At 45.7% G+C, this 20,498-nt stretch overlaps 1 protein-coding gene across 1 annotated transcript; it reads left to right on the top strand.

The window, feature by feature from the left end:
* Positions 1-894: 894 nt before the first annotated feature.
* On the top strand, positions 895-19,260 carry arhgap35b (Rho GTPase activating protein 35b). The gene is made up of 7 exons (XM_063203568.1): positions 895-1,481; positions 4,918-9,092; positions 9,384-9,525; positions 11,248-11,325; positions 12,023-12,154; positions 15,889-15,994; positions 18,624-19,260. Exons 2-7 carry the CDS (start codon positions 5,358-5,360, stop codon positions 18,994-18,996), a joined length of 4,566 nt encoding a protein of 1,521 aa, XP_063059638.1. The 5' UTR covers positions 895-1,481; positions 4,918-5,357; the 3' UTR covers positions 18,997-19,260.
* The last annotated feature ends 1,238 nt before the right edge of the window (positions 19,261-20,498 follow it).

Below are 20,498 nucleotides of genomic sequence, written 5' to 3' on the forward strand. Positions count from 1 at the left end.
CCAGACTTCTTCTCTGGCAACTAATGCTCAACAGAGGATAAATGGCGCAACAGGACAACAACCACCCAATGCACAATAGTACATCAACAGCAAAATTGCTTTAACAAGAGAAAATGATCTTTGATACAATTTCTGGAGTGGCCAAGTTGGAGTCATGGGATCTACCTAGTTGACAGATACTGTGGTATGATCTCAAGAGTACACTGCACACCAGTCCACTCAAGAATATCGCTGAATTAAAACTGTTTTGTAACAAGGAATTGTGTGAAATTCCCTCTGACTAGTTGTGCATGTCTGAGCAGCAACTGCAGGAGGCAATTACTTATTGATGCCAAAGGAAAGTCAAACAGTTGCTAAATCCAAAGTTTCACATAGGCCTACTTTTTCCACCTTGCACTATGAATGTTTACAATACATGCTGTATTCAATTAAAAATGAAAACGTAGCCAATATTCTGTTTCATAGCCTACATTGTTGAAACAGAGTGTATTTGTGTACCGTGAATTAGATGAAGACCAGGGAAAATGTGCCCAATTCATGCTCATGTACTTGCATTATGTACATTAATTTCCCTTTGAGATTAATACTGCATTTATTACTGTTGTTATTTCTAAATTATTATTTGCCTATTATTATTATTATTATTATTATTATTATTATTATTATTATTATTATTAGGCCTATTATTATTATTATATGACTTCCTTTATTTATTTTTTTAGTGAATGTGCAGTTCTTTTTTAATCACACAGGGCTGTGTAATTGTGATGTTTGCCTTTGTACATTTGTGTTGTAGTTTGGTCCATGCGCCACTGGGCGAGTCTCCGCGCCTGCCGCCTGCTTTGCTGATCCGTAGCCCTGGCTTCTTTTTCTTCGCAATAGGAGGCTAGAGAATTGGGTTCGGGCGGAGGGCCGCCATTATTGAGAAGCTGAAAACCACTTTCACACATAGCGAAGCCCTTTCACTTTAACTGCCCGTTTTATGGTGCAGATGCAAACGCTCTGTCAACGAAGCCAAACCCAAATGACAGCTATCAAGCCGTGGCTTTGTGCGGACCGCCTTAGTGATTTTTATCCGCGAAAAATGGACACAACAAAGGATATAATAATTGGTCAAAAGCAGCGTGGTAAGGCCAGAGGAAGGCAGTGAAACAGACTCTACAGCCACTACGCCCTTTTTTCATTTTTCCCCCTTTTACATGGGCAAAATTAATGCATTGGTGCGGGGAAGAGTTTGATGCCTTTTCTGTCTTGTTGAAGCATCCGCATGGAATGGTCGAGGACTGTAACTGGAAAACAACCATCGGCAACATGGAATATTTAATTTATGCTTGACAAGCAGACATAAAGGGAAGCACGTTGGGTTCTGGCTACCTTTTAAACCATCAGCTTTAGCTTTCCACCATAAAACGCACCGGTGGAAAATGCCGTCACTCGAGTCCTAAACAGAAGAGAGATTGGAGGAAAGGCTGAATGCAATGGTATGTATTCGTATTTTTTCCCGGTGCTGCCTCGCAACCATATGAATGGCAATAGTAGCACACTGACCACAATTACCCGTTACGCATAAATCAAAGAAAGCCCACTTCGCCGCAAAAACTGTTAGATGGGGTCAGTTTATGGTTGAAAATCGGAGGATAGGCGGCCACACTGACAAAGCCTAACGTTGGGCATTATAATTGTGCGGTTAGGAGCAGGGATAGGCTATGCCAAGCCCTATTCTGTGGAGAGGCCTTGTGGATACCGCTTTGCAGCGTTCTAATGACTCCTTTGTATGTTTTGGTAGGTCTGACACAGCAGCGGTTGCCTATTCGTCTGGGCAGAACCGCACAGGGTAGCGGTGCTGGTTTTGTCGGTATGTGTCAGCATTTTAAGGGCGTACAGAAGCTATTGTGCAGGAATAATAAAGTCATTCTTCGTTGACATGTTACGGACTAATACATTCTTATAGTCGCTTTGCGTCACAAGGCCGTGCGCTGCCATAAAGCGGCAAGCCACGCTGAAATTCATGGACATTCATGGATAGCCTACCCGTTATTTTGTAACGCCAGCCTTTTTCAGATGTTGTGCTACTACACCCTAATCATGATTCATGTCTAATAATTCATATGTAGATAAGCCTAGCCTACAACCACTCGCAGCTTCTGGAACACATTGCATTTTTGCTATGTTAAATATCTTACATTGCTGCACCCCAGTAATCTATAGTCTAGCCTACCTAACGTGTAAACATTTGATTTTAAAGATAATCTTCAGCTTGTGTATTGTTGTTTATCTACCTCACTGGCTACAGTAGGCTAACAGATTCCCAACTACCAGCCAGGCCCCTTGGCGTGGATGAGATTGACATTGCAACTAAATTTGTTAGGACTTCCTGTCTCGTCCCTGAGGCCTAATAGCCTTGGAACAAATCCTGGTCATCGTTCCTTCTGACTTTGAACGAGACATGATTACAAGCGTGATAGTCACAACATGTCATCTGATATATCCATGTCTCCAAATGGGGGGGCTTAGAGTCTAAACAATTTACAATTGCAATATAGATGGTAGACGTCAGGTTGTAACATTCCATGACTCAGTAGTGATCATTGAAAACCACAGGCTACTCAGTCAGTAGGCCTACACGCTGTGCAAACATGTTTGTACATTGGGGGCAGGGGGACAGTAGGACGAGTCTGCACAGTAGAAATCCAGCATCAATTCAACACTCTGAGAGTTGATTTAATATCCTCCTCTAGATTATATTTGGTCGCAGAGTACTCTCTAAGTGTTGAATTAACTCTGCATTTACTGTATGTAAGAATGCATCATATAGCCACCTGTATATGGGCAGCTGCAGCCTGCAAGTGTATGTCAGCATTCCTATAATGATGATTAGATCTCAGGTCGCATTATTGGATTGTTAAAAAAAAAAAAAAACATGCTCATCAGTTGAAGCAAAACTCACTGAAGCACACCGTAATTCTCTTGATGCTAGAGTAGGACAGAGAGATAGACCCACCCCGTTTTTTTTGCGTCCCCTCAGGCTAAAAGCAGCAGTAGTTGTTGATTCTTGTGAATGGGGACTCCTCATTGGCTGTCAAATGCCACAAACCAACCAAACACACACACACACAGAAAACCTAATCAATGCACAAGCATTGGTATAATAATCAGCTCCAATAGTTTGTGGTCTGTTTTTGTATCCTCGTGGCTGTTAATGCACTTTGATTATCATTCATCAGCAAAAGAGGCTGTGATTATTTTGTTGGATCGTCATCATTCAGTGGCGTCGTTGTGATGGCAAGCATCTTGTGGGCACTGCAGTGATATTGAAGGACGTGCTGAGAAAGGCCTCTCCTCTCCTCTTCTCTCCTCTCCTCTCCTCTTCTCTCCCTCTCCTTTCCTCTCCTCTCCCTCTCCTCTCCTCTCCCATCCTCCTCTCCTCTCCTCTCCTCTCCTCTCCTCTCCTCTCCTCTCCTCTCCTCTCCTCTCCTCTTCGTCTCCTCTCCTCTCCTTTCCTCTCCTCTCCTCTCCTCTCCTCTCCTCTCCTCTTCTCTCCTCTCCTCTCCTCTACTCTCCTCTTCTCTCCCTCTCCTTTCCTCTCCTCTCCCTCTCCTCTCCTCTCCTCTTCGTCTCCTCTCCTTTCCTCTCCTGTCTCCTCATTCCCTCTCCTCTCCTGTCTCCTCATTCCCTCTCCTCTCCTTTCTACTCATCTGTTCTAGTCCCCTCTCCTCTCATCTCCTCTCATCTCTGGTCATCTCATCTCCACTTCTCTCTACTCTATTCTCCTCTTCTCTCCCCTCCTTTTTTCTCTCCTGTCCTATCCTATCATATCATACCATATCCTATTCTATCCTATCCTCTCCTATCCTCTCCTCTCCTCTCCTCTCCTCTCCTCTCCTCTCCTCTCCTTTCCTTTCCTTTCCTTTCCTTTCCTTTCCTTTCCTTTCCTTTCCTTTCCTTTCCTTTCCTCTCCTCTCCTTTCCTCTCCTCTCCTCTCCTCTCCTCTCCTCTCCCCTCCCCTCCTCTCCTCTCCTCTCCTCTCCTCTCTCCACACATATGGTTTATCGGTCAGCAGTACACTAACAGCCTGCCTGACAGAGGGGAGTCTCCTCCATTGATTTCATATTAGCCCAGAGTCTGACACAAGACACGACACAGTGTATTAGCCTCGTATGCAGGTAGATACACTCGACATAACCATTGGATGCATTGTAATTCTGCACAAGGCATATAACCGTGCAACATATAACATGCACTTAATTGCATACATGGATTACATGCACTCCTTTCTATCACAAAGTTTCTATTTGATGCATTTTATTGTGCAACTATTGTAAGATTCACAGAGCCATTCATATGTGAGATTCATTCTTTCATTCATATATTCATTAATTTGTATGGTAAAAGTCATTCCTATCTTGCTAGTAAAATGATTTTTTAGCCTAAGCTAAGATTTGAGGATTTTTTTTTGTTTTTTGTAGCTTTGCAGATTCATTCATTCATTCATTCATTCATTCATTCATTCATTCATTCATTCATTCATTCATTCACTCGTGCATTCCTTCATGCATTCATTAAATGTAATGTTATAGTGGTGTAATACTTGTAATGAGTCATCAACAAGGAAGTGAAATTACTTCACTCTATGATGAAGATTGGAAGCAGTTAATGAAATTGAGGTGACAAAATGAATTGACTTGCTTTGTAATTCAGTCTATAATATGTAGTCCTTTATCAGCACCCTGTTAGCCATAGCCACCTGCCTCACCCAGATTAGAAATGTGTCATTAATTTTATTAACTGGCAAAAATCCATTTCTTTATTTGCTTGCAGAAAGTGAGCTGACCTGACCTGTTTTGGCTTGCCGTACCCAGCTTGGAAATGTCATTAATTTTATTAACCGAAAAATCTGTTTCTTTCTTTCCTTTGCAGAGTGTGATCTGACATATCCAGGCTCACCTGACTGCACCACAGGCCTGCTTGCCGAAGGGGATGGATTACACAGAGTCAACTTCCCACACTGGCATCTAATTTCTCACTTGGTCAAGCACAACTGCTGCCACCCCCCAGCACCCTCACCACCCCACCTCCTAAATCAGCCCAACACACCTCTGCTGTTTGTTGAATTGCATCCTCATCGCAGCCTTGCACTGACTATGGGCAAAAAGCACACAGCTCCAGTGTCATCAACTTAAAGAAGTCGCAGAAAAATACTTTCTACAGAAGCCAAGGAGAGAAGGCCCTGGTGCCAGTGCAATTTAACCCCACCTGAGTGTGATTGGTGCAGTACAAAAGCACTGTATGGGCACCTGCAATAGCGTGCTAAGTCGTCAAGCAGCTTCAGGGCAAGGCAGGATGCGTTCCTACGAACGATGATGATGGCGAAAAAGCAAGACTCCCGCGTGCCCATATACACCGTGGTGGTGGTGGGCCTCTCAGGGACTGAGAAGGAGAAGGGCCAATGCGGGGTGGGCAAGTCCTGCCTGTGCAACCGCTTTGTGCGCCCCAGCGCCGATGACTTCCACCTGGACCACACGTCCGTGCTGAGCACCAGCGATTTCGGCGGCCGCGTGGTCAACAATGACCACTTCCTGTTCTGGGGCGAGGTGGGCCGCGTGCTGGAGGAGGGCGCCGAGTGCCGGATGCACGTGGTGGAGCAGACCGAGTTCATCGACGACCAGACGTTTCAGCCCCACCGCAGCACCGCCCTGCAGCCGTACATCAAACGCGCCGCCGGCACCAAGCTGGCGTCCGCCGAGAAGCTCATGTACTTCTGCACCGATCAGCTGGGGCTGGAGCAGGACTTTGAGCAGAAGCAGATGCCCGAGGGGAAACTGCAGGTGGACGGCTTCCTGCTCTGCGTGGACGTGAGCCGCGGGATGAATCGCAACTTTGACGACCAGATGAAGTTTGTCACGAACCTGTACAACCACCTGGGGAAAACGAAAAAGCCCATCGTGCTGGTTCTGACCAAATGCGACGAAGGCGTCGAGCGCTACATCAAAGACTCACACACGTTTGCCATTACAAAAAAGAACCTACCGGTGGTGGAGACCTCTGCTCGTTCCAACGTCAACGTTGATCTAGCTTTCCTCACTCTGATTCAGCTCATTGATAAAAGCAAGGGCAAGCCCAAGATCATCCCTTATTTCGAGGCGCTGAAGCATCAGAGCCAGCTCATTGCCTCTGCTAAGGACCGCTATGAATGGTTAGTGAACAACATTGTGAAGAATCACAATGAGACCTGGCCCAACATCAGTCGGCGCATGCAAACGTCCCCCGAGTACAAAGAGTATGTGTTTTTGGAGGGCACGGCCAAAGCCAAAAAGCTTTTCCAGCAGCACATACACCGCCTCAAGCAGGAGCACATAGAGAGAAGGCGCAAGGTGTACCTCAGCACTCTTCCTCTCGCTCTCAGCTCCTTAGTCTCGGAGCTGGATGAAATAGAGCATTTAAGCTGGGCAGGAGTGCAGAAGGTCCTGGAATCCAAAAAGGACTTCGACCACTGGTTTGTGGTGCTGGAGGACGCTCCCTGGGAAGAGACGCCACACCTCGACAACATGGAGGACGAGCGCATACCGTTCGACGTGCTAGACACGACGGCCGCCGAGATCATATTCGACGCACACCTCGAACACCTGCGCAACGAGTGCAAGCGGGCAGAGATACGGAAGGAGTTCAAAGCCAAGCTGATGTCCTCTCCATTTGTGACACCCGGCAAGCCATGGGAGGAGGCGCGAAGCTTCATCATGAACGAGGACTTTTACCAGTGGCTGGAAGAGCCGGAGTATCTGGACATCTACAACAGGCATCAAAAGGCAATCATAGACAAGGCGAAAGAAGATTTCCAAGAGCTGCTGCTCGAGTACTCTGAGCTTTTCTACGAGCTAGAGGTGGATGCGAAGCCAAGCAAAGAGAAGATGGGCGCCATTCAGGAGGTTCTGGGAGAGGAGCAGCGTTTCAAGGCCCTACAAAAGCTACAGGCCGAGAGAGACGCACTGGTGTTGAAACACATTCACTTTGTCTATCACCCCACAAAAGAGACATGCCCTAGCTGTCCTAATTGTGTGGACAGCAAAATTGAACAGACGCTGGCCTCTTGCTTCCCAGCTCGTTACCCCTCTTTCACAAAAGCACTCATGAGCGAGAGCAAAGCAGACAGGATAAATCTGGTCATCCTCGGCAAAGATGGCCTGGCAAGAGAAATGGCTAATGAAATCCGAGCCATGTGCACCAACGATGATCGGTACGTGCTGGATGGCAAGATGTATGAACTTGTGCTGCGCCCCATAGAGGGAAATGTCAGGCTTCCTGTTAACTCTTTCCACACCTCAACGTTCACCCCTCACGGCTGCCTGTGCTTGTACAACTCAAAAGAGTCACTCACCTACGTCGTGGAGAGCATGGACAAGCTGAGGGAATCTACGCTGGGACGACGAGACAACCACTTATCCCAGCTCCCTCTGTCCTTACTCCTCATCACCAAAAGAGGCGTGGGCGCATTTGGGGACATTGGCGCAGAGACTGCCCAGACACTGATAGCACAGGGACAGCAGGTGGCAGCAAAGCTACAGTGCAGCTTCCTGGACCCTGCGTCCCCTGGCACGGGATACGCGCGCAACGTCAACGAGCGGCAGATCAACCAGGTCTTGAAGGCCCTGCTGGAAAACAAGAGGAGCGCGGGTTTCCGCAGCGGCTCCCCGCCGCTCCCTCCCGTGCCCCCCACCATTCGAGACCTGCAGCCGGAGCCCAGCCCGGAGGCGGACTTCCGCATCATCATGTGCCTGATGTGTGGCGACCCGTACGACGTGGACCAGCTCCTCTCGCCCTTCCTGCTGCCGCAGCACTGCAGGCCCACGTCCAACCTGGCCAGCGACACGTCCGTGCTGCTGGAGCAGACGGTGGGCGGCCACCGGCAGACCATCGAGCTCTCGCTGCTCTCCTACCACGCCACCTTCTCCATGCGTAAGACCAAGCTGGTGCACGGCTACGTGGCGGTCTACTCGGCCCGCCGCAAGGCCTCCCTAGAGACGCTCTGCGCCTTCCTGTGCGAGGTGCAAGACATCATCCCCGTGCAGCTGCTGGCAGTGGGAGAGAGCCAGGCCGAGCTGACCGACTCGGAGTCGGCCCGCGAGCTCCTGAACCAGGGCGAGGACCTGGCCCATGAAATCGAGGGGCGCTTCAGCAGGATCGTGTGCGGTGGAGGAGGGGTCATCAGCGGGCTTCACCGGCTAGACCTCCTGAAGCCGTTCTTTATGGAGGTCATGGAGAAGCGCTCGGTGGTGGAGGCCACGCACATGTACGACAATGCCCCCGAGGCGGCCATCACCAACGAGTCTGTGTACTCTCCCCGCTGCGGCTCGCCCAGCCCTGTCACCATGCTGCTGGACTCGGAGGAAGACATGGAGGCCTCGCCCCCCTACCACGATGGCACTCTAACGTCCCACGGGAGCTTCAAGATGCCTGACATGGATTCCGGCGACACCTTTTCTGTCATCTCCGACCTCAGTACGTTCGAGAGCAAGCTCAACAACAAGATGGCTCCCCAGGTGCGCTCCAAGCCCAGCGTCACGTTCGACCTGCGGAAGAGCTTCAACCCCTACATGGACCCCATGGCCCACAGGCGCTCCCTCACCGCCACCATGAACTGGCCCCCCAGCGGCGAGGGGGTGTACGACCCGTCCGACTACGCCGAGCCCATGGACGCCGTGTCCAAGCCGCGCCTGAGCCACGAGGAGAACATCTACTCCGTGCCGCACGACAGCACGCAGGGCAAGATCATCACCATACGCAACGCCAACAAGATGCACACGAACGGCGGCGGCAACGGCTCGGACAGCGAGGCGGAGAGCAGCTCTCTGGAGCGCCGCCGGAAGCTGTCGGCCATGGGGGTCAAGCCTCAGCTCTACCGCGACCGCTCCAAGCGCCTGGGCAAGTTCAGCAGCTTCCGCACCAGCTTCTCCATCGGCAGCGACGACGAGCTGGGCGTCCTTCAAAAGACCAAAGAGGACGAGGTGGGCGCCCTGAAAGGGGAGAACACGCTCAACGAAGAAGGGGAGGACCCCAAGAAGAGAAACATCCTAAGGAGCCTGCGAAGGCCTGGCAAGGTTTGTGTTACTGACAGATAGATAACAGTTTACCTTATTTCTGAGCATGTAAAACAGATATACAGCCAGCTTCAATTTATTATTTTAAAAGAAATCCTGATAAAAAAATGTTTTGCTTTTGACAGCCATGTGGCAGTTTTCACAGTCTTTACATTAGTTTCACTTCTTTTTTTATTCATATCACACATTAATCCAGTGGTTTCACAGGGAATGATCAGTTGAATATGCCTTTAATGTCGCCTTCACTTTTTTCTTATCTGTAATGTGTCTCCTTTTTTTCTCTCTGTGTAGAAACCAAGACCAAAGCCTCGGCAGTCAATTACGAAGCCAATTGAGAGTAACTACTTTGGGGTGCCTTTGGTGAATGTCGTCTCCCCTGACAGGCCTATTCCTGTCTTCATTGACAAATGCATCCGCTACATCGAGGCCACAGGTGAGTAATTTCACCTCGTAATTTTACCCAATTTTCCAATTTTCTATTTCTTCCAAGCACCCTGAATCTTCATCACTCACTGCTTGCATTTCAACACGACTCTCCTTTCAATTAAGACATGTTGATCACGTGCAGCGAAATTGCGGATAGGATTTTCAGGCATGGGTGTCAGTATTGCGGATAATTGGTGTAATTTCTGGGAGGGAAGAGTTGCAGCGGTGACATGACTGTAAATTATGGCTTGAAGATATGGTATTCATTTGATCACCATATACTATTTTCCTACGTTGACCGATGGTGATTGACAGATTTTTATCACCATCAAGATGGGGTCTGGGACCTGAGTAGAGTACACACGTGGCAACGTGATTTCAGGAAGCAGTCACACTCACAGTGGAATGCCTGAAATAAAAAAACAATAATTAATTGTAAAAATATACTGATTGGTAGTGAAGAGCTTAGTCACTGTCTATGTTGGCCTTTTGGAGCCATTCATTTTATCGATTGCCCATGCCTTCTGTAAACTGCATCAGGAAGGAGGTGGATGTTTTTAGACAAAAGAACAACTTCCTCCCAGGAGGAAACCCGTATCAGCCAGGAGTCATCTGATAGAGGCACACTCACATCCCATTCTGTATGCTATGCAAGGTGATTTTCATGTCTCACACCCAGGTTTTCAGACGTTCTTGTTATTTTATGACAACTTTCCTCAATCAGTTTTGAGCACACAAACAATGTTTTGAGATGAAAATCGGAAGCTTTGGCAATATGTTATTTGTCTACATAAAGGGGTTATGTAACTGGCAGAAAAATGTCATGACACGTCAAGAAGACTAATGACAGACTATTGATGTTTATGGCTGTTTTCATAATATGTCACACGGTTCTTCAAATGTCATGATGCCCAAACAATGTTAATTTGATGTTCCAAAAATTGAATGAGTCATTATGACAACAGTCATAAACATCAGTAATGTGTCATTAATGTTCCTGACATGTGTCATGCTGTTCTTATGACATTACATGACACCTTTAGGTATACCCCTTCAAATGAACCCATACTTTTAATTGAGAATTGTGGCTGCTTGCCACAGTGAGAGAAGGGATAAGCAAGATTATGGCCCTTTTTTGCTCTGTGCATGGTTTGTCATACTGTTTTTACCTGCAATTGTTCATTTCACCTTTGTGGAGGATCTCTGTCTTGATCCCCAAAAACTGATCGTTTCACATGCCAAGATATTTTAGAAAATATAGCACTGTTGTTCTCCAGATATCTTCGATTTTATGGTTAGGTTGCCTCAGGTTTTATGCAAATACTTTATTTTTAGCCAGTTATTGATCTCCATTGATAGAAAAGAACACTGCTGCCTGCTGGTCATTGGTGCGTAGTATTGTGTTAAAACATTCGTTGTTGAGCTGGATAAAGAGCTGATGCATGACACATTTTAGAAGCTGCACTCAACTATCCTCATAATCTCCTGATTCTAGTACAGAGTGTATTTTTTGTCTAAATGTGCCTCACATCTCCATGCACCCATTTGGTGCATCCCATTTGTAAAAAGGATTGCGGTGTACACACGAAATAATAAGTGACCCGCAAAAATATCTACGTGTAAAATATTGTGCAATGCCCATCGTGATTTGCTACTTCTTTATTTTTATTTTATTTATTAGCTTGGTCACTCGCCATATTTAGAGTTTTTGGTGCTATTCCATCCACAGGTCTGACCACAGAGGGCATCTACCGAGTCAGCGGCAACAAATCAGAGATGGAGAGCATGCAGAGGCAGTTTGAACAGGGTGAGTACTGATTTATCTCTCCAGAAACTGACCCAGGACCAGTATTGACATTTGGTATGGGACATCACATGACTCAAACCTAAAAGATTCATGTTTTTATGTTTGTTTATGTCTGCTGTTGTCACAATGTGTCATTCGGTTTTTGGAATGTCAAGTTGACATTGTTTGGGTGTCACTGACATTCCAAAATCAGAGTTACACATTATGACAGCAATCATAAACATCAATAATGTGGCATTAATTTTCCTGATGTGTCATGTAATTTTTATGCCAGTTACATGACAGCCTTGTGTGGACCTCTTCAAAGACAGTGGTACCCCAATGACTTATGTATCCAAAACTCGCGATTGTAAGCATATCAAAGGCTATATCTGATGCTCTAAAACTGTTGATCATTTAAAAACAGTATCCCATTATGTATCTTGACAGACACAGGCGATATTTAGAAAGTCACTGCATTAACCCAGTAAAACATGGCCCCTGTTATAAATTAGCTGTTACGAGCTAATGAGGCTAACGAGGCAATTACCAAGTCATAGGCCTAATGTATTACTGAAGGCCCGTGTGCTTGTCATAGTGGTCTAGTTCTATGGTAGTAAAGCTTTCTCAGTGACTATTTCAGTGGTAAGGAGCAACGTGTTTTTTTTTTTCATTATGGTGACTGACTGTCCACCTCTTTGTCCCTTTGTACCTGTAGATCACGGTCTGGATCTGGTGGAGAAGGACTTCACTGTCAACACGGTGGCCGGAGCACTGAAGGCCTTCTTTGCTGAGCTCCCCGAACCTCTCCTGCCATACAACCTGCAGACAGAGCTGACAGAGGCTTTCAGTAAGTTCATTGCAGCTAACATAGTAGTTATTTTTTGCTGTATGCGTGTATAAAGTACATTGTGAAGACATACTCCCTGTTATAATTTTTTTTGAAAAAAAGTATTATTCATGAATGTGCATTTCATTTTCTTCTCAGTGTTTTCAGTACTTGGACTTATTGGTATCAGAATTATTAGCATATCGTAGCATAATCACAGGAAGTAAATGTGAGTATTAGCATCAAGCCATACGTGATCATAGGACAGGAATAAATAACTGTTTTGCACTCTGGTGAATTTGACATTCATTTTAAAGTAGTTTATAGGCACATTTGATGATGTTTTGTTTGCTCCCATAGACTTGCATTGCTACGTTTAATTTGGCTATACTGTTAAACTAGGCATTGCAAACACATACACGGCAAAATCCTATGTTTTTCCATATTTTACCAGGGCTTAACTACAGATGAGCAATTTCTTGAAATGAGGTGGACTGTTCCTTTCAAGCCTCTGTGTCATGTCATAGTTGTGTACTATGGCATGCAAATGTTTTCAATGACTATAGTAGCGTTCCACTGGTGGTAGGGTATGCATTAGGAGGCTACAAAGTATGAGTAATGAATAAAGTATTTGAAATGGCTTTTCTCCAAAACAACTTCCAAAACAGCAGCACATACCTAACTTACAAAAACAAAAGTAACCTCTTCGAAAAGTCTTCGCGCTTACCATGTAATTAATGCTGTTTCTCGACAGCTTATGATTCCGCCAACGCAGGTTCACCTAGCTGCGAGGGTTGTGTGTCGCAGTCTATTGTTATAATTAATTGCGAGTGTTTAGTACCTAGTTTACTATGTGTAATGTAGTAGATGATTTCAAGAGAATAGCGCCCACTGCATGATAAATATAGTATAGAGGCACACGCTACAGAAGAATAATTGGCCAGATGGCTTTGACAACCGTATGGTGGCTCTTGCTAGTGACCTGTGTAGCATAGAGATGATCAAAATAAACAGCATAGTGACATGTGACAAGTTGCATCTCGTCTTATCTTCTGGTTATCTGGCGTTTTCTGTTTTTATATGTACGTACAGTGCCCTCCATAATTATTGGCACCCCTGGTTGAGATGTGTCTTTTAGCTTCCAAATATTTTATTTTTTTTCCAAATAATATGGGACCTTAATGGAAAAAAAGAGAAAAATCCAACCTTCAATACAAGTGCATTTATTCAGTGGGGAAAAAATCCCACATAAAGAAATAATTATTTGACATCAAATAATGTGTGTCACAATTATTAGCACCCCTGGTGTTAATATTTTGTACAACCCCCTTTTGCCAACAAAACAGCACCTAATCTTCTCCTATAATGTTTCACAAGATGGGAAAAGACAGAAAGAGGGATCTTCAGCCATTCCTCTTTGCAGAATCTCTCTAAATCATCCAGAGACCTGGGTCCTCTCCTCTGTACTCTCCTCTTCAGCTCACCCCACAGGTTATCAATGGGGTTGAGGTCAGGGGACTGAGATGGCCATGGGAGGAGCTTGATTTTGTGTCTGGTGAACCATTTCTGTGTAGATTTGGCCATATGTTTAGGGTCATTGTCTTGCTGAAAGACCCAGTGACGACCCAGCTTCAGCTTTCGGGCAGAGGGCAACAGATTTTGATTTAAAATGTCCTGGTATTTCAAAGCATTCATGATGCCATGCACCCTAACAAGGTTCCCAGGGCCTTTGGAAGCGAAACAGCCCCACAGCATCACTGACCCACCCCCATACTTCACAGTGGGTATGAGGTGCTTTTCAGCATGCGCATCTTTCGTGGTACGCCAGACCCACTTAGAGTGTTTGTTGCCAAAAAGCTCAATCTTGGTCTCATCTGACCAAAGCACACGGTCCCAGTTGAAGCCCCAATACCGCTTGGCGAACTCCAGACGTTTGCGTTTATGATTGTGAGTGAGGAAAGGTTTACTCCGTGCATGCCTCCCAAACAGCTTGTTGGCGTGTAGACAGCGCCTGATGGTTGATTTGGAGACTTTGTGACCCCAGGATGCTACCATTTGTTGTAATTCTGTAACAGTGAGCTTTGGAGATCTTTTGATTTCTCTTACCATCCTCCTCACTGTGTGTGGTGGCAAAATAAACTTGGGTCCTCGTCCAGGCTTGTTTACCACTGTTCCAGTTGTTTTGAGCTTCTTAATTATTCCTCTCACAGTGGATATGGGCAGCTGCAGTTGAGTGGCAATCTTCTTGTAGCCTCTGCCTGACCTGTGAAGGTCGACGCACATCTGCCTCACTTGTATGCTGTGTTCCTTTGTCTTTCCCATGTTTAAGAGTGGATAAGAGAAATGGCCTCGGTGTCACGTCATATTTATACCCCAGGGAAACAGGAAGTGATGAATTACTAATTAAATGTTCCTACATACTCTGGTAGACTTTGTAAACTACTGTAGAAATGACAGAAATGCTTCTATTATATTTATTTCTTGGGAATTGTTAAGGGTGCCAATAATTGTGGAACAGGTGATTTAATGAAAAATAATTATTGTTTAGTCAGGGATTTTTTTTATTTTCTTGCAATTCATTTGAGTTGAAGGCTACATTTTCCTACAATTTTCAGTGTGTCAGTATTCTTCTTCAAATAAACACTGAATTTATTTTAAGGCTTTTAACACATCTCAACCAGAGGTGCCAATAATTATGGAGGGCACTGTATGTACATGGGCTAACTGAGGAATTGTAAGACAGTTCCCGTTAATTTATTTTGTTTAACCTAGTGTAACTCCTGTCATGGATATTATGAGGTCTGGCCATCTGCCCATGGCACAGAATGCTCAGCTAGATTCTGCACATGCTGTGTGCTTGCTTAGATGCATGCACACAAGCACACACAGAGATGTATGCGTACGCACACGCACACACACACACACGCACACACACACACACACACACACACACACACACACATGCACACACACACACACACACACACACACACACACACACACACACACACACACACACACACACACACACACACACACACACACACACACACAAACACAAACACAAACACTTACACACACACTTGGCATCTGAACCCCGTAGCTGACTCAGGGTCACTTTCCTCAGAGTCAGTCTGGTGGTGTGGGCAACAGAACAGAACTGTCTCTAATGGCCATGAGGTACCAGTCCGTAGCAACTGAGTGAAGATTCCTCCAGTGCCACACAACATAGTGTATCTCTCCAAGACGCCTCATCTTGCCAACGCACCAGATATATGTAGCATATGCACAAGGAATGTGTGAGTAGAAGTAGCGTGGGTTATATTATTGGTCAAAGCACTTTGCCAAGTTGATGGTGAATTATTCATTTACTTAAGAAATCAAAATATGCGTCTTTGATACAGAGTTGCTCTTTACTTTCCTGTATATCTTTTATTTGCACTAAGGACACCTACAATATTTGCTCTCTATTTTAAATAGCACGGTAATTGTGAGTGAAAACACATTTGTCTGCATGAGCATCTTGACTTTATTTTCTTGGTGCGATCTTTAATTGAGCGGAAGTTGACTAAGTCTTTTATATCTGAAAGAGAGACAAAAGTGATGCACAATCCCAACTTTCTGCAAGGTTTGTTGAGGTGACAATCTCACTGTTTTACCCTTGATGAGTCTATATTTTTCTAACTCTACATTACATTGCCTTTTGCCTCCCCCCCCCCTCCTCTTATCTCATCGTGGACTTCCTGACTTGTCAGAGATTAACGATCGAGAGCAGAGGCTGCACACCATGAAGGATGTACTGCGGAGGTTCCCACGGGAGAACTATGACGTCTTCAGACACGTGATGAGCCACCTCAACAAGTGAGAACCGCTTAATATTCCATTCCATTCCATTAGACTTAGCTGATGCTCTTATCCAAGTTAGGTAGGCTACAGGGTATTGGTTACAGTCCCTAGAGCAATGTGAGGTTAGGTCGGTGCCTTGCTTAAGAGCACTAATCCATGGGTGATATGGGATTTGAACCCGATCCTATGACCTCCTGTCCTGACTCATCATTAGGTTCAGCTCTATCGATAGATGTTTCACTAGGGTAATAAGAATAATAATGACTTAATAACGCCTTTCAAGTAACCCAAGGTCGCTTTACAAAATGAGATGGGGCAAGGGAATGGGAGGGGGTGTGTGTGTGTGTTGGATAGAAGTGGAGTTGGGGTGCAGAGTAAGGACTGTAGGCCTCAGAGAATAAGTGTTATTTGAGGTGCTTTTTGAACATAGCCAGTGTGTGGGCCTGGCGGATATGAAGAGGTAGACTGTTCCAAAAGGTGGAGGCAGCAACACTGTCGCCAAAAGTCTGTAGCCTGGACCGTGACATGACAAGTCCTAAGTAGTATGCACTACGTACTTTCCTTCGACATACAGTGCCACTTGTCTCTTCCCTCTCTCTGTTCCTCCACCCTTCTCTTACTGTCCATCTACACCTTTTTCCCCTTCTCTCTTTCTCTTTTTTTCTCTTTCTCTCTCTCTCTCTCTCTCTCTATTATTTTGTTGTATGTGAAGCTCACTCAGCTGGCTTGTTTCAAATGCACTGTAATGTAAATGAAACGTAAAGTTCATTTTACTGTCCCTGCTACAATTTCGTTTTTTCTCATTGTTCACAATTTCTGGAATCATGTCTCGATAGGGATGCAAACGATTAATCGGTTAATCGACTTTAATCGATCAATGCGTTAATCGGTTAAAAAACATTAATCGCAATTAATCGACAATTCAACTGACTAGAGACCCAGGTGAAATGGGTGTGTGAAGGGTGTGTGTGAAGAGGGGTGTGAATAGTGGGAATATTTAAATCACCTTTGGATTAAAGAATTTAAATAGAATTCATTTAATTAAAATTTAGATTTAGTAGGGTTTTTTTGGAGAAACATTGAGATTTCGGGGAGAAAAAGCAGCTGATCAATTAATCGTAAGTCGATCGATAAGGCTATCAAGTAATGATTAATGAATGAATCGATAATTTGCATCCCTATGTCTCGAATTCTCAAAACTCTACGCAAAAATCCAAAAACTCACACACAGTGGGCAAAACCCCTCACTTGTCCTGCAAAATGAACAAGAACATCTTGAACATGAACATCACAACATGACCATCACAGGCATTTGTAAGAACCATTTGAATACTAACGTGCATCATTTTGATAAATCACTATAATCAGCATGACCTAGATGTACCAAAAATTGTGTGTAAACAACTCAGAACAACTGTAATTAGGTACCGTTTAACAAAGTACTGTATGTAACACCATGTAACATTATTAAGTTGCACTTCAGGCTTAGTATTAGGTGTACAGTGTAAACACATACCGGTAATGCATGTTGATTCGTGTAGATACACTAAAAATATGTTCAGTAAGTGCTATCCCATTTATTTCACTGATTCGACTACATTAATTAGTTGCTGCAATTAAAATAAAGAGGGTAGCACTTTATTTTATGGATGACAAACAAGAATCCATCTCCCTCACTCCATCTCTCCTCTCCCTCCCCTGTAGCCCCTTAATGCGCGCCGTACCTCCAGTGGCACGCTGTAATAGTCATTGAAATGTAACTACCATAGCACTACAATACTATGACACAACACAGGCCCTTTAGTAAAGCACCACGACTTGGTCATTACCATACTGGTAACAACAAATGTATAAAGCCGCGTCTTAAGGGGTTAAGGTGAACCACCTGAACCAGAGATTCTTTAAGTATATAGAGATATGCCAACATAATAGGTTTCTATGGGTCCCTAACATGGCCAGGTTCCGGTCTGCCTAAAAGGGCGTGTCATAATGCTCCTAGCATTGAATAGAACAGTCCTTAGGTCTGCCTAGGTCTGCCTAAAGGGGGATTTCCCCCACTCCCCCTTGCAATAATAGAACCCGGAAACAATGGGCCAATGGAACCTCTCTCTCTTTACTCTCTCTGCCTGAACTGTGTGACCCTAACGAATAACGTGTGAACTTCTGTCTTCTCCAGATAGCTGCAGCCTAGGGGCCCCCACCTGCCAGGGGGCCCCTAATTCGCCAAAAAGTCAAAAATTGCAGAATTGTGACAAGATGCAATATTGAAAATCCATATTCACATGCATCTGTCATGTGCAGTAGTCAAATCCTGTCAATACCCCTCTCCGCGGTTGACATACATGATATCCTTAATTCCTAGCTCGTAATTATGACACTATGTAATTTTGTAAGACAAGGCAAGGCAAGTTTATTTATATAGCGCATTTCATACACAGGTGCAACTCAATGTGCTTCACATAGCGTAGAGAAATTTGCCTTTCAGTGGGACCCCACAGCAACCTGTAGCCCAGGGGCCCCAGGCCATCTTAATCCGACCCTGACCTTCTCCCCCACTAACTCCACGTCGCTGCCCGCCTGAACCTTTATTTTCTGCCGTCTCTCCGTCTCACTAACTCCTCTCCGAACATCTCCTCTGCCGTAGGGTAAGCCAGTGGAACCGCGTGAACCTGATGACGAGCGAGAACCTGGCCATCTGCTTCTGGCCCACGCTGATGCGTCCCGAGTTCACCACCATGGACGCGCTGACGGCCACGCGCACCTACCAGACAATCATGGAGAACTTCATCCACCAGTGCGCGTTCTTCTTCTACAACCAGCCGCCGGCCGACTCGCCCACGGGCCCCTTCGGCCCGCCGGGGCCCCTGGTGCCCTCCGGCCTGCCGCCCTCGCCCTCCGCGCTGCCCCCCTGCGGCCCCCCCACCCACCACTACATGCCCCTGCTGCAGTCCCCACCGCACTCGCCGCCGCAGAGCCCCCACCCGCACCCCACCCCGCCCGAGACTCAGACGCTGTGAGAGAGACAAACTACTACTACTAACACGCACATGGAAACACACGCGTACACACACACACACACACAAATAGACACACAAACAGGTACTGTACATGCATACTTATTCACACACATGCTGAAGTTCACACATGTTCCGCTAGCACTCAGTCTCTTGAGCATTTACTATATGCCAAGATGCTGTGCATCTGCAGCCACGCTAATGTTGCTCCTGTATCGTATGCTTGTGTACCTGTTTGCACACATGCACACACAGACACACACACACGCACACTTCTGAGCCCTATACCTACATCCTACTGCTGAGCACATGCTTGTTTTCTGACAAATAGTGTCCGTGTGTGTGTGCGTGTGCATATGTGTGTATGAGAGGGAGCACAGTGTGTGAGAAACAGTGTGAGTGTTGTGTGTGCAGATAATGGTCTTATATACTGTCGGGACCAAGTGTGTGATTGTAGTCCTGCCATACAGACATTGCACACTGTTCAAAACTTACAAATGTGTAACTGTATTTGGAATGGGAGATAACACGCCTGTTTGCCCTAACCCTAACGCCACAATGGTGGAAATAGTGATGGTACCAGTGGACATGTGAGGAGGTAGGCATTAGGACCCAGGGGGAAACCTAGCCGGGATGGTTGGGCGTCATTGGTACAGAGGCCCGATTCGAAACAGGGAAGGCAGCTGTCCTTCCAGTGAGCTAACTGGACATCGAGTCATGAAGTGTGGATCGAAACGAAAAAATGCTTTATTTCCTCTCTCGGCAGTTGACTGCATTTGTGGGCGTAACGAGGATATTTCGAGGATACATCAGATGCTGACTTCGCTGCCTTGGTACCCAACATGCTGTGCGCCACCTCCCTCTCAACCGGAAACCTGAAAAACAAACATGACTACTACCCAAACTACTACCTTATCATACTCTTTATTCTGACACTTATGTATGTAGATATTGAAAATCGAATGCATAAATCAACATTGTAGTATCTAAATATGCGGTCGCTAGATCTATTTATAGCCTATTTTACGATTCCGCCGTCTGACGATCATTCACCGTTCAAATAGCATGCGTAAGCTATGCGCTAACGTGATGAACGTAACTCCCGCCATAGAATCGCCGGAACATCAAATGCGCAAGGCGGCGCACTCGTTAGTGCCGTTCGGAACGGCTGCCTCATCAGCTAACTTCACCTATCTGATCAGTGACCTGTTTATGTAGGAGGAGAGTCATCGAGTCACTGCCTCCCGTTTCGAATTCAGCCAGAGAATTGGGCTGGTATCGTGCTACTGGCTCATATAGGGCCCTTCTCAGCCTAATTAGTCACACCCAGTGATTGGATACTCTTTATTAGTCACACCCAGTGCTTGGATATTCTGTAGAGTTCACCAAAGAGTATCCAATCACTGGGCGTGCCTAATTAGGCTGATACACTTGGAAGGACACTGTCCTAGGTTTTGAGAAAGGCCCATAGAGTGAATTTGGGGTAGTGATCGCCTACCTAAAAC

This window comes from Engraulis encrasicolus, chromosome 7 (genome assembly GCF_034702125.1).
Source record: "Engraulis encrasicolus isolate BLACKSEA-1 chromosome 7, IST_EnEncr_1.0, whole genome shotgun sequence".
NCBI lineage: Eukaryota > Metazoa > Chordata > Actinopteri > Clupeiformes > Engraulidae > Engraulis > Engraulis encrasicolus.